The 16,706-nt window shown below is 41.0% G+C and overlaps 1 protein-coding gene across 3 annotated transcripts in view; it reads right to left on the reverse strand.

The window, feature by feature from the left end:
* The window catches only part of ripor2 (RHO family interacting cell polarization regulator 2), a 69,852-nt gene extending 55,833 nt beyond the window's left edge, over positions 1-14,019 (reverse strand). Inside the window, exon 1 of one of the 3 annotated variants that reach the window (XM_008422028.2) lies at positions 13,907-14,019. In XM_008422028.2, the coding sequence (XP_008420250.1) occupies positions 13,907-13,967 (61 nt within the window). In that variant the 5' untranslated portion in view covers positions 13,968-14,019. Of the gene's footprint in view, positions 1-7,790; positions 8,239-13,902 lie in introns of those variants that run through there. The other 2 variants (XM_008422030.2, XM_008422027.2) reach the window with 2 other exon arrangements.
* Positions 14,020-16,706: the final 2,687 nt, after the last annotated feature.

Consider the following 16,706-nt stretch of genomic DNA (forward strand, 5'->3'; position numbering starts at 1 on the left):
CACAGTGAGAGTGATTCAGATCTGTGGTAAAAACCATTATCACTACATCACCTCCTTTACAGCTGCTAGCAGTTTTATATATAAATGCTATAAAGTATCCATTAAATGAAGCCGACCTCCCAGGTTTCCAGTCCAAAGAGCACGGATCCACTCCGATCCGGCGCTCTGGCTGGCAGCTCTGAGGAGGATACTGTTTCCTTCGCTCCACAAGGCAAGTACAGACAAGAGTCTGAAGGAGAAATGGATTTGTGAAATTCAGCCCATCTATAAGTCTCTCTGTCCGGACAAGCTCTGCACACCAGGTCACTTCCTCGTTTAAAAAGGTTTGTGAAACACAGCGACGGCTCGGTTTGACATAATCAACCCCCCCAAGGCTAAAGCGAGTGAGATGAACTCTCTGTTGCCATAAGGATGACACATGATCCCATCGGAGTGGCACAGCTCGACGGATGTCATCAGGTTTCCATAACAAACAAACTCAAATTAGAAATCCAGCGAGGTCTGCAGCCGACATGAAAGTGGGTCAGTTTGAGCATTTAAATGGCCTTTCTTCTGTGACCTCATTACTGAAGGAATGTCGCTCCTCCACTGCGATCGCTTGATAGGAGAAGAATTCCTGAACGGTGGGAAATAAGACCTTCAGGTTTGGCATCTGGCCCAGCAAAGAGCAGCCCGCATGTCTCGTCATGCTCTGATTTATTCTTTAAGTCTCTGCTGCTTCTGGTGACAAACTTTAAAGAAAAGCCCTCGAGCAAAGCAGAGATTGAAAGCTGACATCATAAAAAGTGTTTCTCTGTTAAGGTGTGGAGTTACGTTAGAGCTTTACAGCAGCTTCTAAACTTACAGCGGGGATGGGGGGAACTGTGTAAGTTTAGAAGTGTCAAGCAGGAAAAAAAAAAAAAGAAGTGTTATACAAAAGATAAATATTGATTTGCACGCAGTTGAGTCAAATAAATATTTTGTCCCTTTCAACTCACACAGAACCGTGGCTCCAGCATTCTCGTGATTGGTTATTTGCTGATGTGACACACAATTAACTTTTCAATTACAGGTCATCCTAGCCTTAGTTTGTTATGCATATAAATCACACCCGTCCACAGAATCCTCCTGGAGCTCTTAAAAAACGCCAAAGACAAGATAGAAGATCAGTACGAGGGTGGAATGAGCAAAAAAGACACCAACAAGGAGAAATTAAATACAAAGTGATATGACTGAATAAATAAAAAAGTTTCCTAAACCAATTTCTTACACCGTTAGCTATGTTAGCATCTCATTCCAGCACAGCTACGTGTCATTTCCTTAAACCTGCTGCCTCCTCTTTCAACTCTATTACGTCATAACGTTTCAACATTACCTTAGTGAGTTCCGGTTTACCCAATTTAGACGGAAATTTACTCTGAGCTCATCCAGGAGGAACGGTACGCAGCTATTTGGAAGAGTCTTGTTAAAGATCCAAAAGCTTCTGGGATCACAACCACAAAGAAAACCATTTGTAACACACAACGTCACAATCTTTCGCAAGTGAACATCAAAATGATTCAGAAAAGGATTGGAGAGATAAAGAAAGAAAATCTCCACAGTCACAAAGAGAAGGTGAAGCTTGGAAACTATAAGACTTAAAGGTAGAGGTGAGAAGAGAACCTAAAACTCAAGCAAGAGTAGAACTACTTCAAGATATTTTTACTCAAGTAAAAGTAAAAAGTAGCCATCCATTGGTTATATAAAAAACGAATGAAGTACAAGGTAACTGATCAAAACATCAGTTATTTAAAAATTACATAATCAGACAAATAAAAATATAATGTGGAAGATCAAAAATGAAAATAATTCATACAAAATAACAAAATCAGGCAAAAGAAACATATCTAATCAATTTCTTTGAATATAAAACTTCCTTGGTGGATGTTTGGTTAAAACAAGCTTGCTCTTCATTCAGTGACGTTCCTCGAAGTGAGTCGAGTATCCAGACGTTTCACTCAAGTCAGAGTAAAAAGTAGTAAAAATATTCCTCAAGATACATTTTTTTTTTGCCCAAAAAAAGATACTCAACTAAATGTAACTATTTACTCCCCAATTCTGCTTAATGTGATTGTGAAATGGAAGAAAGCCAAATGTCTTTGGAGGTTATTTAAGCATTTGAAATGTAGCTTTTTGGTCTGCATGGAAAATTAGATGGATGAAGGAAAATAAGCACCAGATTCCCCTGAACACACCATCCACATCTCAAAACATGGCGGTGGAAGCATGATGCTGTTGGGATGCTTTTCTTCAGCAGGGAAAGGAAACTTGATAAATGGGAATCCTGGAGAAAGACGAAATCATTAAACCTAAACTGAATGCTTTAAAACCAAGAGAAGGGTTTCAAACTGACTGTGCTGCAAGAAAAATCCTGAAAAATACACTAAAGGAGATTAAACTGTTCCAGCAGCAGGACGATCTGTGTTTGAACACTTTTTCAAAAGGGGCGTTTTGAAGTGGAATCTGTTTCCTTTGTGCTTCTCTGAACTTTATCTGAAGTTCATCCTGCTTCGAGGCATCTTAATAGTCCAGTAGTGTTTCCAGCAGCGTTTCTCACTCGTGACTGAAAGCAGCTCTTCATGCCTTCTGACCTGACCCAGTTAGTCAAACACTGGCTTATTTAGACACAAAACACCAACACGCCACGTTCAACTGTGGCGCCATCAATCTCATGCTCAGCCATATTTTTTTCTTTTTTCGCCATCATTAAAGTCCTTTGACTGACTCTTTCCTCGGGGACACATGGCTCTCGAGTTCTTCGGCACACAAGCGTAAAATTAGACTAAACTCAAAGTCTCCGAGCTTGTGCTGAGGAGAAAGTGGGCGTTTAAAGAGACTGTTGTGATTATTTTTGGTCTCAATGCAGCTTCTGTGCACTTTTCCACCAACTGATAGAGTAATTTTAACAGAGTTTCTGAAGGGATATTTACCATGTGTGGATGTGTGATAAATGTATGATACACAGCAGAGCTGTGTTTGTGTTAACTTGTGTGTGACAACATGCTGGAAGTCGAGTTTCTGCGTGGCTTTAGCAGAATTGTTTGTGCAACTTGAGGGTTCACGCAGAGGTGCTGTGGGGTGTTTTTATTAGAAAATACAAAATAATAAGAGATGGATTGTAGCAGCTACTTTTAGGAGCCATTTTCAGTGCAAAATTTAGAAAAAAAAATATATACAATATATTTTTTCTGTATCTTTGTATTGTCCTCTGCATCCAAAAAGCTTTCATCAAACATCTATGGTTGATTTTGCAGCATTCATCAGGAGAGACGTCATGATTGGTTAAAATAAATATTAACAATCATTTCCATAATCATTGCCATCATTGCATCATTGATCATCTCAGATCCTGGAAAAATCCAGTAGAAATCCTGTGGGACGGGTTGAAGAGACGAACGGGGCAAGAAGGGAAGTGTGTTAACGCACAAATACTAAAAACAATGCGGTCAGCTTAAAGGGTGTGTTCTTCAAAATATCCATTTTGGGCAATAAAAGTTGAATTTTTACAGATCCCTTCCATCGGTGCCAACTGGGGAAGGCGTAGTAAGTAACTACAAAGTGTTGCTGGTTACTTTTCAGTATCAATTAACTATTGTTCCCAAAGAAACATTTTCCTTGCAGCAGGGTGGGGTGAAAAAAAAACAAATAAAAAATATGTACCGAGTAAATGACAATCGCCCACATTTATCTGAATCATGCCCCGAGTAGTAAAAGTTTTTTTTCCATCTGTTGGTTCAGATTGCAAATGCAGAAACATTCCAGTTTATGTGCAGAATATTTGTTTCATCCTTAAACTTTTGTTCTTCCTCTTTGTTCCCCATAAAAGCCTCCCAGTTGGGAAGCTTTATTCTGCTTGGCGCTGCCAGCACGCTGGATTTGATGTCCCATGTTGTGTTGGCCGTGAAAAAACAAGACACTAAAGTCTGATTTGAGCAAAACGTCCAGACCGAAACGCCTCGCAGTAAAATACAACGTGAATTTGCTCTGGGTCCTGCTTACATGAATCAGATTTGATGTGGTTTAGCTCAGCTGGATTCCACCAGAGGTAAACGCAGCGACCTGATGTAAAGCAGCAGCAGCCAGGATCAAATGAACGGTGGAATCACATTCCTACATACAGATGAAATGATTTGCGCGGCATGTGGCCTTCATCCCATCTTCATGTCGCTGCTTCGACGTACTGAACTCAAAAAGCTTTACTCGGTCTGTGGAAAAGCGCACTACGACGTTTTGCTCATTCACACATTCTGAATTGAGTCACTGAATGAAAAGGACGAAGTGAAGCCCTCCTGTTCAGGTCAGGGTAGTCATAATTCAGCTCAGTGATACAAGGTAGGCTAACCATGCCTCACCCAGCCACTTGTCTCTGAGAGTGTAGCAGTGACAGCAAACATATATCACACACACACACACACACACACACACACACACACACACACACACACACACACACACACACACACACACACACACACACACACACACACACCTGCTACTGAAGGTGGCTCTGAGGTCAAGGCCAAACAAGGTTATTCCTGCAATCTTTTCAAATGCTTTCTTTGCACTAAAGCGTCTGGCTAAGATGCATTAAAATCCTCTATTCAACCCTTTAGCTGGAGTCCATTTAATGACTCAAGTGAGATTTTTAATTTTATTACATCACTAGCACCCGTAATGACTCCTATAACATGGAACTGATGCGTTTCATTGATTTCCACTTCACTTTTAGTGATGTCTAATTATGTATTTGTTGAGCGTATAAATATAGAGAAAATCACAGTGGCCCAGTTTTCCAAATCACTCTTCAAAATGGGAAAGACAAAAGGACATGCAACTAGAGTAAGGTTGATGTATGGGAAGAGAGGTTACAAAAAACAATTAACCACAGACTGATTAAATTCTTTAAAATGAGACTATTCTACTGCAATAATAATAAATAAAATGGCATTTTAGGGTTTTTTCATATCTTTACCAGGGATGCTGATAACTGTATGGAGAATCCATCCATCCTTATCAAACACTGCAATTTAAGAACTGCCAAAGCCACTTCTACCATGTTATTGAAATTACAATATCCTAAGAAGTTATCCGCTTTGCGTTCATTTGTTTATTCACATTTTATAAAATGCAGCTGTTTGGTTGTGCAAATAAAAGCTAAATGCTTGATTTGCTTTCTTGAAAATGTATCCTGGGTAAAATTCCTTCCACTCATGTAAACAAAGTAGATTTATTAAGTTACTCTTAAAATGCCAGAAAGCAGAAATGTATCTGTTGATACAAATTTTGTCCATGTTTTTGCTCAATTAAAAAATAAATACATAGAACTAAGCGAGAAAATATTCACCTTTCAATTTTAACCTTCGAAAGGTTTCAGCTGCAGGGATTTAACATTTGTGCTGTGCATATTTACCTGAATCTCAAGGTAGGACAAAAATAAATGCATCAGACTAAGATAAACTCATAGATTAAGACATCATTGCTCTCTAAAGGTCCAGTTTGTTATTTTCAAGGCCTGTAAAATGTAAATTTCTGGGTCTTTGACAGTCAACAGGCCACAGTTAAATCTAATATTCTGCTGTTGCCACCGTTATGCTGATTCACACTTAAAAAGAATCCGTTGTAAATCCAATGATTTACAACATTGTAAATCATTGGTTCTGACTGACAGCACCCATGATTGTATATATTATATTTTCAAAATGTGCTCTGCTGTCCATGAAGTTGATTTAACATGGCGAAGTAGAAACATTCTGTAAATGGATGCACTGTTTGACCCCTTGCGGCGGCCGAACAACCAATTAAAACCACAGCGGATGAAGAAGATTTACTTTGGCCGTTAATAATACAGCTAATTCATACGAAGAAAGTAGGACAGCCGTGATACATTTCACCAAAAATGAAACTCCTGATTATTCTAACACAAAGCAACGCTGAATAATTTCCATGGCTAATCCAGAGAGCTAATTAGAACAGAAAATATAAGTGATCCACATTCTGCAACCTTCAGATGCGTCTATGAATAAACACTCTGATGCCCACTGGCCAACTTTACAGGAATCCGTGTGCTGTGATTGGCTGGTTTGCCGCAGAGAGTCATCTGGCGGAGCACCTCCTGGCAGAGCTGTTCAAAGCCAACATCACATTACCGGCAGCGGAAAAACAAAAAAAAAAAAACTGTCAAAACTGGGTCAGAAGAGGCATCGTCACGCAGATCGCATCCAGTGATGCAATATCAGAGAGCATCCTCATGAACTGGCCATCTGAGATTTAAGAGCCTTTGAATAAACCTTAAATATAAAAGGTATAAACATGTAGATGTGAAGCTAAACTCTGCTTGTATGAAATGTAAACATGTTGCACCATCTGCACAGCCCTTGTCGCTTAAAAGTGGTTGAGCTTAAATGAAAGTACAAATTAATTTGGGAGGAATTATTCACTCCAAGGAGGAGCAGTAAAATGTGTCTAAATTAGTTTAATGAACCATTTTACCTCTGTTGCACAACAACAGTACTGCACCTAGCAAGTAGCTAGTGCACAAAGTCTCTACTTTAGTTATTTAGAATATTGAGGAATATTTAATTGGTAATCCATGACTCTGCTTTCCTGAGGTATAAATATGGGAAATTAAAAAAAAGTATTTTCTATTCTACCATCAGAAATATACATATGTGGCATATTAATACACATTACAAGCACTTGAACCGGAAGTGTTGACTTCCAGTCAGATGAAACATAGCTTGAGCTGTTGCTTTGACCTAAAACAAAATATAAATTCATGGAAAACGCACTTTATGTTCTCTTTCCCAAGTATGGTTGTCATGCTGTGGATGTTTCCATTACAAAGTCTCCGGGAACATTGGTAGTCATGGCAGTAAAAAACTCAATGTGAAAGCTAACAGAAGATAAAATGATTTCTGCCAATAAGAAAAGTAAAATGCAGTTGTCTCCCTTATAGAGTTTTAACCACACATTAGAAAACATTTCTGCATGCCCTACATGCATGTCTGAACTTTGATAGTTCATAAAAGATCATTAGTTTAGTTACCAGCGCAGGAAAAATGAAAGACAAAACCAACATTGTTCAGGTTTTCTGAGGCAACAACGTTAAAGATCTTCTAGTTATTCCACTGAATTCTTAGTTAATTGATTGAAAGAATATTTTTGCAGAACCGTGTTGTTGATGTTAAATGGATCATGCATCAAATCACTAAAAACACAGTCTTGTGTCATGCTGCATTTCTGAAGGCTTATAAACTCTCAAGGAAAGTAGATTTTTCTGTGGTTTAAAATGCCTGTTACACAAGAACGCCCACACTGCAGAGGGCACAGCTACTCTCCGCTTTCTAAAAAAAAAAAAAAAAAGACAGAAGACTAATTTAAATAAAAAACACTCCTAAGAAGAGGAACAGGAAACAAGCAGCAAGCAGAATTCATTACGGCAGAAATAATTAGACTCATTTCATGCATAGATTGGTTAATATAAATCCCACCAGCTGCTCATCCAGTAACTCATATTTCTCATCACGCTGTCAAAAGTGAATTTCTAATTTTGGTAAGTCTATTCGAGCGTGTAGCAGTGAACCCCGCCTACACAGCTGAGGAGATCCCTCTGGGTCGGCGTTCAACCATCACTTTTGCCCTTTTCTTCACCCGGACAACAACTCCCGAGTCACAAACCAAACCAGTGTGACCACGCGAGCGGCTGCAGCTGCCCACCAGTAAACCCACGCTTGCTTCCCAACACTCCCCAGCTGACCCTTTGGCAAGCCTACCGTCTTCATAGAAGACATCCTCCGCTTCTTCACGCATCATCTCATCCAGGTCGTCCTCTGGAATGTCGGTCACGGCCATCGGTATCCCTCCCCGTCTGAGAAAACGTCTGGGCTGCGAGAAGGAATCGACGCCGGCCAGTGGGGCCTCTTCGCTCCGATCCACCGGCAGGCTCCTCACACGAGAAGGGAGAGGACAGGGACTGAGCTGAGCGTGCTTCAGCTGTCTGCACAGCAATGTGTGCGTGTGTGTGTGTGTGTGTGTGTCAGGTGAAGAGTGGGTGGGTGGATGCAAGAGAGGACACCCAGCGACCTTCACCAAGTTTCAGCAAGAGTGCCGATTTCATAACATCCTGTGCAAAAGCTGAAGTGAGAGTGTGCCGTTTGGAGAGCACTTGTACGAGTAAGTGTGCGCATGTGTGTGTTTATGAGAATGTGCCGTAAGAGGAGCGTCAGTGGTGTGTGTATGTGTGTATGTGTGTGTGTGTGTGTGTGTGTGTGTGTGTGTGTGTGTGTGTGTCCATATCCACCATACAGCTCTCCACAATGAGTCAGCTCGAGCGCTTGGCGATCAACAGGAATAATTTGATGGCATGTTTTGAGCCGGAACAAACATGCAAAGAAGGCGTGAAAGTGAGAGTTTAGCCTGGATATGAAGCGTCTCTGCTGGCCATCCTTTCACAGCCCACCAGGACTCGTGGGACAACACTGACTGCTCTCTCTATTTTTTCATTTGGCCCACTTTGAGGGGGCTTTGGCAGTGACGATAAAGTCTGGCGTCATCTGCCGTTTCTGAAAGCTTCCCCAGAGCGGCGCAGGCTGCAAGTAAACACTCTCACCTGCTCTGAGCAGAAAGCAATTTAAACCAGGCAGGATATTTATCGAGTAACGTTAGCAGAAAGATCCTTCTATTAGCGACAGAGTTTGCACCCCTTGACCTTTGAACTCTGCAACTAAAACCACAGAAAAGGAAAGGTTTGCATAACTCCTGGGCCATTTTCTTGTTAGTCATGACCTGTCCAGCAGTGCGGCGCTCAGGATTATCATCCGAGTGCCAACTAGCCCAACTTTCACAAGAGGAGCATTTGATATAGAAAAGGTTTTTGGTTTATTTAAATTGGACTGGGTATGGAAGTGAAAAAGAAAGGGAGAGAGGTGTGGTGAAAAGTTTAAAGGAAATAGGATTTCCATTGCCCCGGCTTCCCTGAATTTTCTTCCTCCTTTTTGCGAAACCCGTCTCTTTCTCCCTTTACTCTCCATGCCGTTTCCCTGACTCACCCGATTTAGACAAACCAATTTGAAACCAAAATAGAAAGTAGGCCTCAAGTCAGTTCATTATCACATTTCCCTCAGACCTGCCCTCCTCTGTCACCGCTTCCCTTAAAAGCTGAAGCTCACGGGAACAAGCCTGGCAGCAAACTCATTTTCCGCAGAGCGAGTTCAGACAACGTCTGTACGTCAAAACCGTCGTCAGATGCTGACCAGATCCAAAAATGAACATGACGATCTTGTGGACAGAGCTAATATTATGAATATTGTGTGTAACGTTGAGAAGAAAAGGGACGAGACAGTGCTAGTTACCGAAAGTGGAGTTGAACATCTCAGCCATCCAAAACAATTTTCTAAATTAGTTTTTAATCCCATCACAAAGATTTTAATCTCAGCAGCAGCCGGCACAAGTTTCATGTGAAACTGCTGGTCAATAATTCAAGGATTTTAAATTTGTGTTGCGGCAGAGAACATCGGTTTGTTCAGTTTAAAGCTTGAGAAACAAACTCAGGAAACTGTTTCGCAAATTTCAGCTTTGCATGTTTTAAATAAGCTAAACCATGACTCCTCATCTTCAGCATTTTAAAACAAATCTATCGATATCAGTTTGTGTAAATTATGGGTCCAACCTTTTTGCAGAAGAGCTACTTAATGGTTACTGAGTAATTCAAATGGGTACCAGTTTAAAACACACAGTTTAACTTTAATTATATCACTTAATGATTAATAATTGATGTATTTTTGGAACAGCCCTATTGACAATGTTGGTGGCACCTGTTGTAAATCCTCCAACAGCCTCATACGCTGAGAAATCAACACCAAGAATCAATTAATAAATTGATTCTAGATTCATATTTAAAGGTGTGTTTGCACAGCACAGGCTACAGGTGATGTACTCTGCCACTCAAAAGGATTTCCTCTAGGTTTTGTCACAATACAACCACAAACTCTACTGTATTTTATCATAATTTTATATAACAGATCAGTAGGACAGAGTCCTGCATGTGTAGTTTAATCTTTATATATATCCAGCTGTTCTGTGAAGATCTCAGAGGTTTTATTTTTTTTCCCCCATCTGTCAACAAACTGCATCATGAAGACAAAAAGTCAGGGAGAAAGTAGTGGAGAGTTCACAGCAGAGTTGGTGTCATGTTTTGTATGGCTGAACCGCGGCCAAAATGTACACAGGAGCCTGGGAGGATCATTGTGAAATTTGAAAAATAGGATAACAAAACTCCCACCGGGTGATTGAGGGGCACAGGACACGAACACGGGTAGAGTAAGAGTCAGAGAAATGGAAAAATCCAGCAACGAACAATAAAAACCAGTGAGCTTATATGCCGAGGCCAGGGTGGAAGTGACACAGCAAGCAGATGAACTAATCAGAAGTGATGTGGTACAGCTGTGACAGAATGGAAACTGAGGGAAAGAGACGAATTAACACAAAGAGAGCTGAACTCAAAGGAACTGCAAACAAAGGGGGAGAAGATAAACACTGATCTAAGGGAACTAAGTCCAAATGCACAAATAAACAAAGCACAAGAGCAAACAACAACCAAACACAAAAGAATGAACTGATATGGCAAACAAAACTGAAAACAAATAACTGAATAGAATAAGACAAGATCTATAGAACATAAAATAAAGACAAGGAAATTGTCAAAATACAACCACAAAAGAAACCCCAGAACCCAAACATCCCAGGATACAAAACAATATCCAAATCTATGAAAACCTCACTTAGCAAAGTTCAGCCCATCAACCAAAAACTGAAAGAGTTAACAGAACCACACACCAAGACACGAGTGTCCACCTTAAGCTGAGTGTCTTGCCAACTAGAGCGACAATCAGAAACAGCCAAGAGGGCCGTGGTGACTCTGGAGGAGCTGCAGAGATGCACAGCTGCCAACAGGACAACTATGAACTTTTAAAGCATTTAAAGGATATACATATATGTTGGATGTTGCAAAAAACTTAATACCTGAGTGGAGATTCCCCCTAGCAGGACAACGACCCTAAAGCTTGGTTTTGATCAAAGAACGATAACGTGTCAAAACCTAAATCCAACATTGCAGGTTCACAAATAATCTCCTGTCAACCTAAAAGAGTCTAAGCTAAAGACAAATAGGGATAAACTTCTTTTCGTATTTAAGCAACGTCAAAAGTCTACAATGCAAGAATGTTCTGCAGAAAAGATCAACCTTAATAACACGCACACAAGCTGAAGGTCTGCTGGACTGTAAAGGAAGGGCAGCACCAAAACATCACCTGCTGACAGCATGAACCCGATGCCACAGAAACTCGCAGAAAAACACACASACACRCACACRCACACRMACACACACACACACACACACACACACACACACACACACACACACRCACACACGCACWCACACACACRCACACACACACACRYACACACACACACAATGACACATTCACAGCACAGCCTGCTGTCTTCTCCAGCTTCATCCCACTTCCATCTGTTCACTCCTAAAACCAGCTCATGTCCTGGTGATTAAATCATGACTCATCTTGCAATCAAACCCAGAGCTACATCATTAACAGGACTGGTACAACCGCCACACAGATTACATCATTCATATTTCATGTTTTTCATGATATCCATTAATGTTTTTGGTAGACGTCAGTGAGGTCGCATTTGAATAACATTTAGTCCTCTCAGTGACTGGAAACACTGTCACCACAGAGAAAACCGCATTTGCAAATGCAGCCGGACTGAGACGCGCAGTCAGACGGCAACGACACTAAAACACAGTCAAGTTCAGACACCCGCTCAGCACATACACATGTATTTATTTCTCTCAGTGCAGAGAAAAGCACAATCAGATCCGCTCGGTACAATAGCGTTGTTTGAATGCGGTCAAACAATGCAGCCCTTTAGCATCTGCATCCCGCCAGATGATGAGTGTCCCAGGAATGAATAGGCAGCTTCACCCTCCTACACAGTGCCTCCTCTGGCCCTGAATATATGCATCAGAACGCCTGTTACTGTTTACTAAAATATCAGTTATTAGAACTGCAGATGTAATGCGCTGTTGCATGCAGGCTAATGGTGTTGCGCCAACTCAAAGACATGCAGCCTCTCCCCTTCTGTTCCCGTGAGAAGGGAAATGAAAAAAGTTCTTCTTACATTCTTACAAGTACGTTTTAGATTTATGCTCAATCTTGCAACCACCTCATATCTGTGCTCGTTTCTCCCCCCATTATGGCCATCTCGTTTTTTTATTGCACTCTCTGACCTTTGTTAAGGTCATGGATTGTATCTGAGATTATGATTGTTAAACAAAGATGACTTCCTTATGTTTTTAAACTCAATATATTAACTTTATATGGGTTAATCCAAGAGTTGTAGTTAAAAATGTTGTGTTGATGCCATTTCTTGTGCGATAGCTTGCACTCTTACACCCGTCATGAACATGAAGGAGTCTTTATGAATGTCTACGACTGTTGCCATGACGTGTCACTTGGTAAATAATGACTCTTTTAATGCAAAATGACATTAAAAGTGTATTAAAAGTGTCAGCTGTGCATTATTCAGTTAATTACGCTTTTAATGCAAATATTAATTAAAACTTGTATTAAAAGTCCATTAAAATGGTCAGCTTTGCATTAAAAGTGTCTTTATGTATCGATTGACACTTCATGACAGTCATCAGCATTCATCAGAACTTCTTCATCTTCATCTACAGGCGTTATGTCATGTTTATGACTGTGTCATGCCAGTCTCATGCACACCTTGTCAAATAAAGTGCTGCCCATCCATTAGTTGCCACCTGGGCTGCATGTGTAAGGCCCTAAAGGATGTAGGGCCAGAATTATTTACCTCACTGCCATGGCGATAGACTCCATGGGCGCTAGCTTGCTTGGAGATCAAACTGTGCATGCAGTCAAATGCATAAGAAGGTGAAGGTGTGAGGGCATTAGAAAACCATGTTGCTGCTTAAGTGAAAGGAAATGTGCTGCAATTTCAATTCACTGTTTATTTTCAGAACAAAATCAATTACATTTCATTATCCTAATGCTTACCTACACCCTTTCTCCCTTCAGGAGACCTAAAACATGACTACATGGAACAGAACGTCCAAACGATGCAGGGTAGTGCAACACAGGCCAATTCAAATCAGCATGTGGAAAATAGAAGCCCAAGTCCAGAGAACGTGAGCAGGTTTTTGCTGCAGCAGATTGCTGGTGTGATGGAGGGGGATGGAGAGGTTGAAAAAAGAAGAATAAAGTACATTTAACAAGACCAGAGTGTCTTCTTTTGCTTCAATGTGGCAGATATTTAGAGAACACTCCTCATTAAGTCATTTCCTGTTTAACAATTTCCAAAAAGATGGATGTGAACGACAGAGAAAGAGGACAAAACTTTAATATTCTCTCTGTGTTCCCTCACAAATTACAAAAACCGGATGATTGCGAAGGGACGACTGGTTGCCCGAGTAACAACGAGGAAGCACAGAGCATGGCAAATAGAGTTAGCTGCAACGCTCACTGATGCACGTATGATCCATGCTGCCGATGGTGACCACTTCAAACTAAAACTTTCCACAGCTAAATGAATAACTTAGAACGATACTACGCACATGTCTATCAGCTCCTCGGGCAACTTTATGAGAAAAATTGCATTAAACACATCAATCGGGGCAGACTGCAGACAGAAAGACTTCAATAAAGCCTGATGCTGGAAAGAACAACACATTATGTTCCACTTTAACAAACCAGTAAAGTCTGAGAACATTCAGACCAGAGGGAGTTATTTGAAATCAGGCAAATTTCTGCAGATGAAGAGCAACTTTACAAGAGAGCGAACGGCAAATACCTACTGTACTCATATCGGTATCTTTTCATCCTCACATGGTGGAAAGTCCTGACTCTGCGATACATTTCACTAAACTCCCCCGACTGTGAGCCTCCTCAGAAACTGCTCCTTCTAGTGCTTTTCCCCCCCAGCTTTTATTTCTGGGCTCTCTCCCCGTCTCTCCCTGCCGCCATTGTACTTTGTCTGTCCTTGTTTCACAATTGCCTCCTTTTCTCCTGTCCTTTCGCTCCGTCGCTGTCTCAGAGTGCACAGAGGGCATCAGACAATGACAACAATGCAGCCGCTTCTCTCCAGCTGTGCAGACTGGCACCGCACAGATGGCAGAAGCGACGTATGCGGCCCTGCTCCCAGCCTGCCGGCTACACCTGGAGGGAGGCGATAACGCGCCGCTGACGCACTGAACCGAATGAATCAGTAGACCAAGGCATGTCTCTGCAACTCCATATTTATACATATGTCCTACAGTGCAGTTCCAGCACTGCGGTTTCCTGGGCTTTTGTTAGGTCGCAGCCACAAGATTCAGTGTGTTTTCTTTTTTAGATTTTATGTGATACACCACCACAAATTGAAAAATCTGAACATTTCTGCTTCAAATTTGCTGCATTTACAGTTGAAAGTCTTTTAGTGTAAATCCATGGACATCTACATGGCAAAAACTTCCTGTAGTTTTTCTTTATAAACAACAACAGCTCTGACAGATGGAAGTGGAAAGTATCTGGAATCCCACGTATACTCAAGTCACAAAATCTCAATTAGATTTAGATCTGGACTTTGACTAGGCCTGTATATTAAGTGAGTACATCTAGGGTTGTCGTTGCCTTGTTGTGAATGCGAACCTTTAGCCTAGTGTCAAGTCTTTTGCAGTCTAGCTGGTTTTCCCATTAACTCTGACTGGTTTCCCTGATGCACTGCAAGTCGTGTATCCCCACAGGATGATGCTGCCACCACCCAGTTTAAAAATGGGGATGGTGAGTTCATGGTGATGCAGCATACTCTTCCAGTAGCATTTTACATGTGGATCAAAACGCTACATTTTGGTCTTAAACATACCAGAATTGTGGATCTCTGCAGCTCCTCCAGAGTCAGCAAGGCCTCATGACTGCTACTCTGCTCTCTTCTTTATGCACTGGCATCAGAGTAAAAGGGGCTGAATACAAATGCAAGCCACACTTATCAGATTTTACCTGCAAAAAATGATAATCATGTATTCTTTTCCACCCAGTTTGAAAGTTTGCTCTACTTTGTGTAAAGCACATAAAATCTTAATAATTCAGTCTAAGCCAAGTAGTCAGCAAGCAACTTTTTATCTATGATTTAGAGAAGGTGTTTGGTTTTATCGTTTCATCCTCTTTTCAGAACGATCACTTTCATGGGAATATTTTTTTTTTTTTAAATGTTAGCTTGTCTGCAAGTAAAACATTTTTATCATCTGTGTGCTACAAGTGTCAAATAACACCGTATATTGGGCAAAGGAGCGCATATAGAGTAATCCAGGTTTATTTTTGACAGTGAGATGAGACGGTTTGCAGCAGGGTGGGGCAGCAAGGTGGCGATAGCTCTAAAAAAAAATCCTCATTTCCTCTCCCACGCTGCCCATCGCTTACAATCCACAGCTTGCACCTGCTGGTTACACAAAGGGGGAGGAGGCAAGTTTCAAAGCCAGATAAATACAGACAACCCAGATTTTTAAACGGGCAGCGTTAGCCACAGAAATGGGAGTTTTTTTTTTTAAGTTTACATAGATTCTGCCAAGCGGATATGCAGGGTGGTTCTCACAGCAGTTTCTCAGAAACCGGGTGGAGACACAGAGGCAAAGGTTGGGCAATGGTGTGTAAAAAAACATCAAGTACTGATTGCAGCTCTGCTTGTAATACCCAGATGAAATTGTGTAAAGAGGTCAGTTATTCCATCATGAATGGAGAGACCTCTGTTTTATCGTCCAAAGATAACGGACAGGAAGAGCAGAACTCGAAACACTCCTTAGTTATGTCGTCATTATGGAAAAAGACATTTCATTATGTCTAAAGGAGGGTATGACTTCGTATTAACTCACTTGAGAAAACACAATGAGATCAGCAGTCGCTACACAGCTGTCCATTTCCCCGGTGAATGAAAATTAGTTTCGCCACAGTTACGTGACCTACATGTGATTTATGCTGCACAAACCTACATTTTTCTCATTTAGCAAATTATTCTTAACGTCAGACCAACTTTTTTAATGCGGTTTCAGCTCCATCTGTTCCTACGTTAATAATAGCTTTACACTCAAGAACCTCTGGGATCTGCCTGAACTTTAGATGCTTTTTTTTTTTTTTTTTGCTCCGTTTTCCCCATTTTCCGTTTAATCTTTGACTATGACAGCATATTGTAGCTGCCGGAAGGAACATGGAAAGCAAAGGACAAAAGATTTTTTTTTTAAATGGCTTAAAAAATCTGAAGAAGAGTATTATGTGTTAAGCAATAGCAACAAACTGCCTCTACCTGGTAGCAGTGCTTTTGTTTTTAACTTGCTGCATGGGAACATCTGACTCTTTAGACTGAGTAAACCTGGCATCTGTGCTGGAAGCTGATATCTTTTTAATGCAGATGAGGAAACACTGGCTCTGCTGCATGGGCGTATAGTTAGAAGCTAAGAAATAAATGTTAAGGCTCTCACACTGTATCCTTCTTACCAGACAGCCTGGCAGTCCTGCTTTGCAGGCCCCTGACATTGTGTCACTTACCAAATGTGGTATGAGACAGCACTTTGGAGATTTCAGCAAATTTTGCCATTAACAAAATCATATGTCTTTAATAACTAACCT

The sequence above is a fragment of the Poecilia reticulata genome, linkage group LG11 (genome assembly GCF_000633615.1).
Source record: "Poecilia reticulata strain Guanapo linkage group LG11, Guppy_female_1.0+MT, whole genome shotgun sequence".
In the NCBI taxonomy this organism is placed as follows: Eukaryota; Metazoa; Chordata; class Actinopteri; order Cyprinodontiformes; family Poeciliidae; genus Poecilia; species Poecilia reticulata.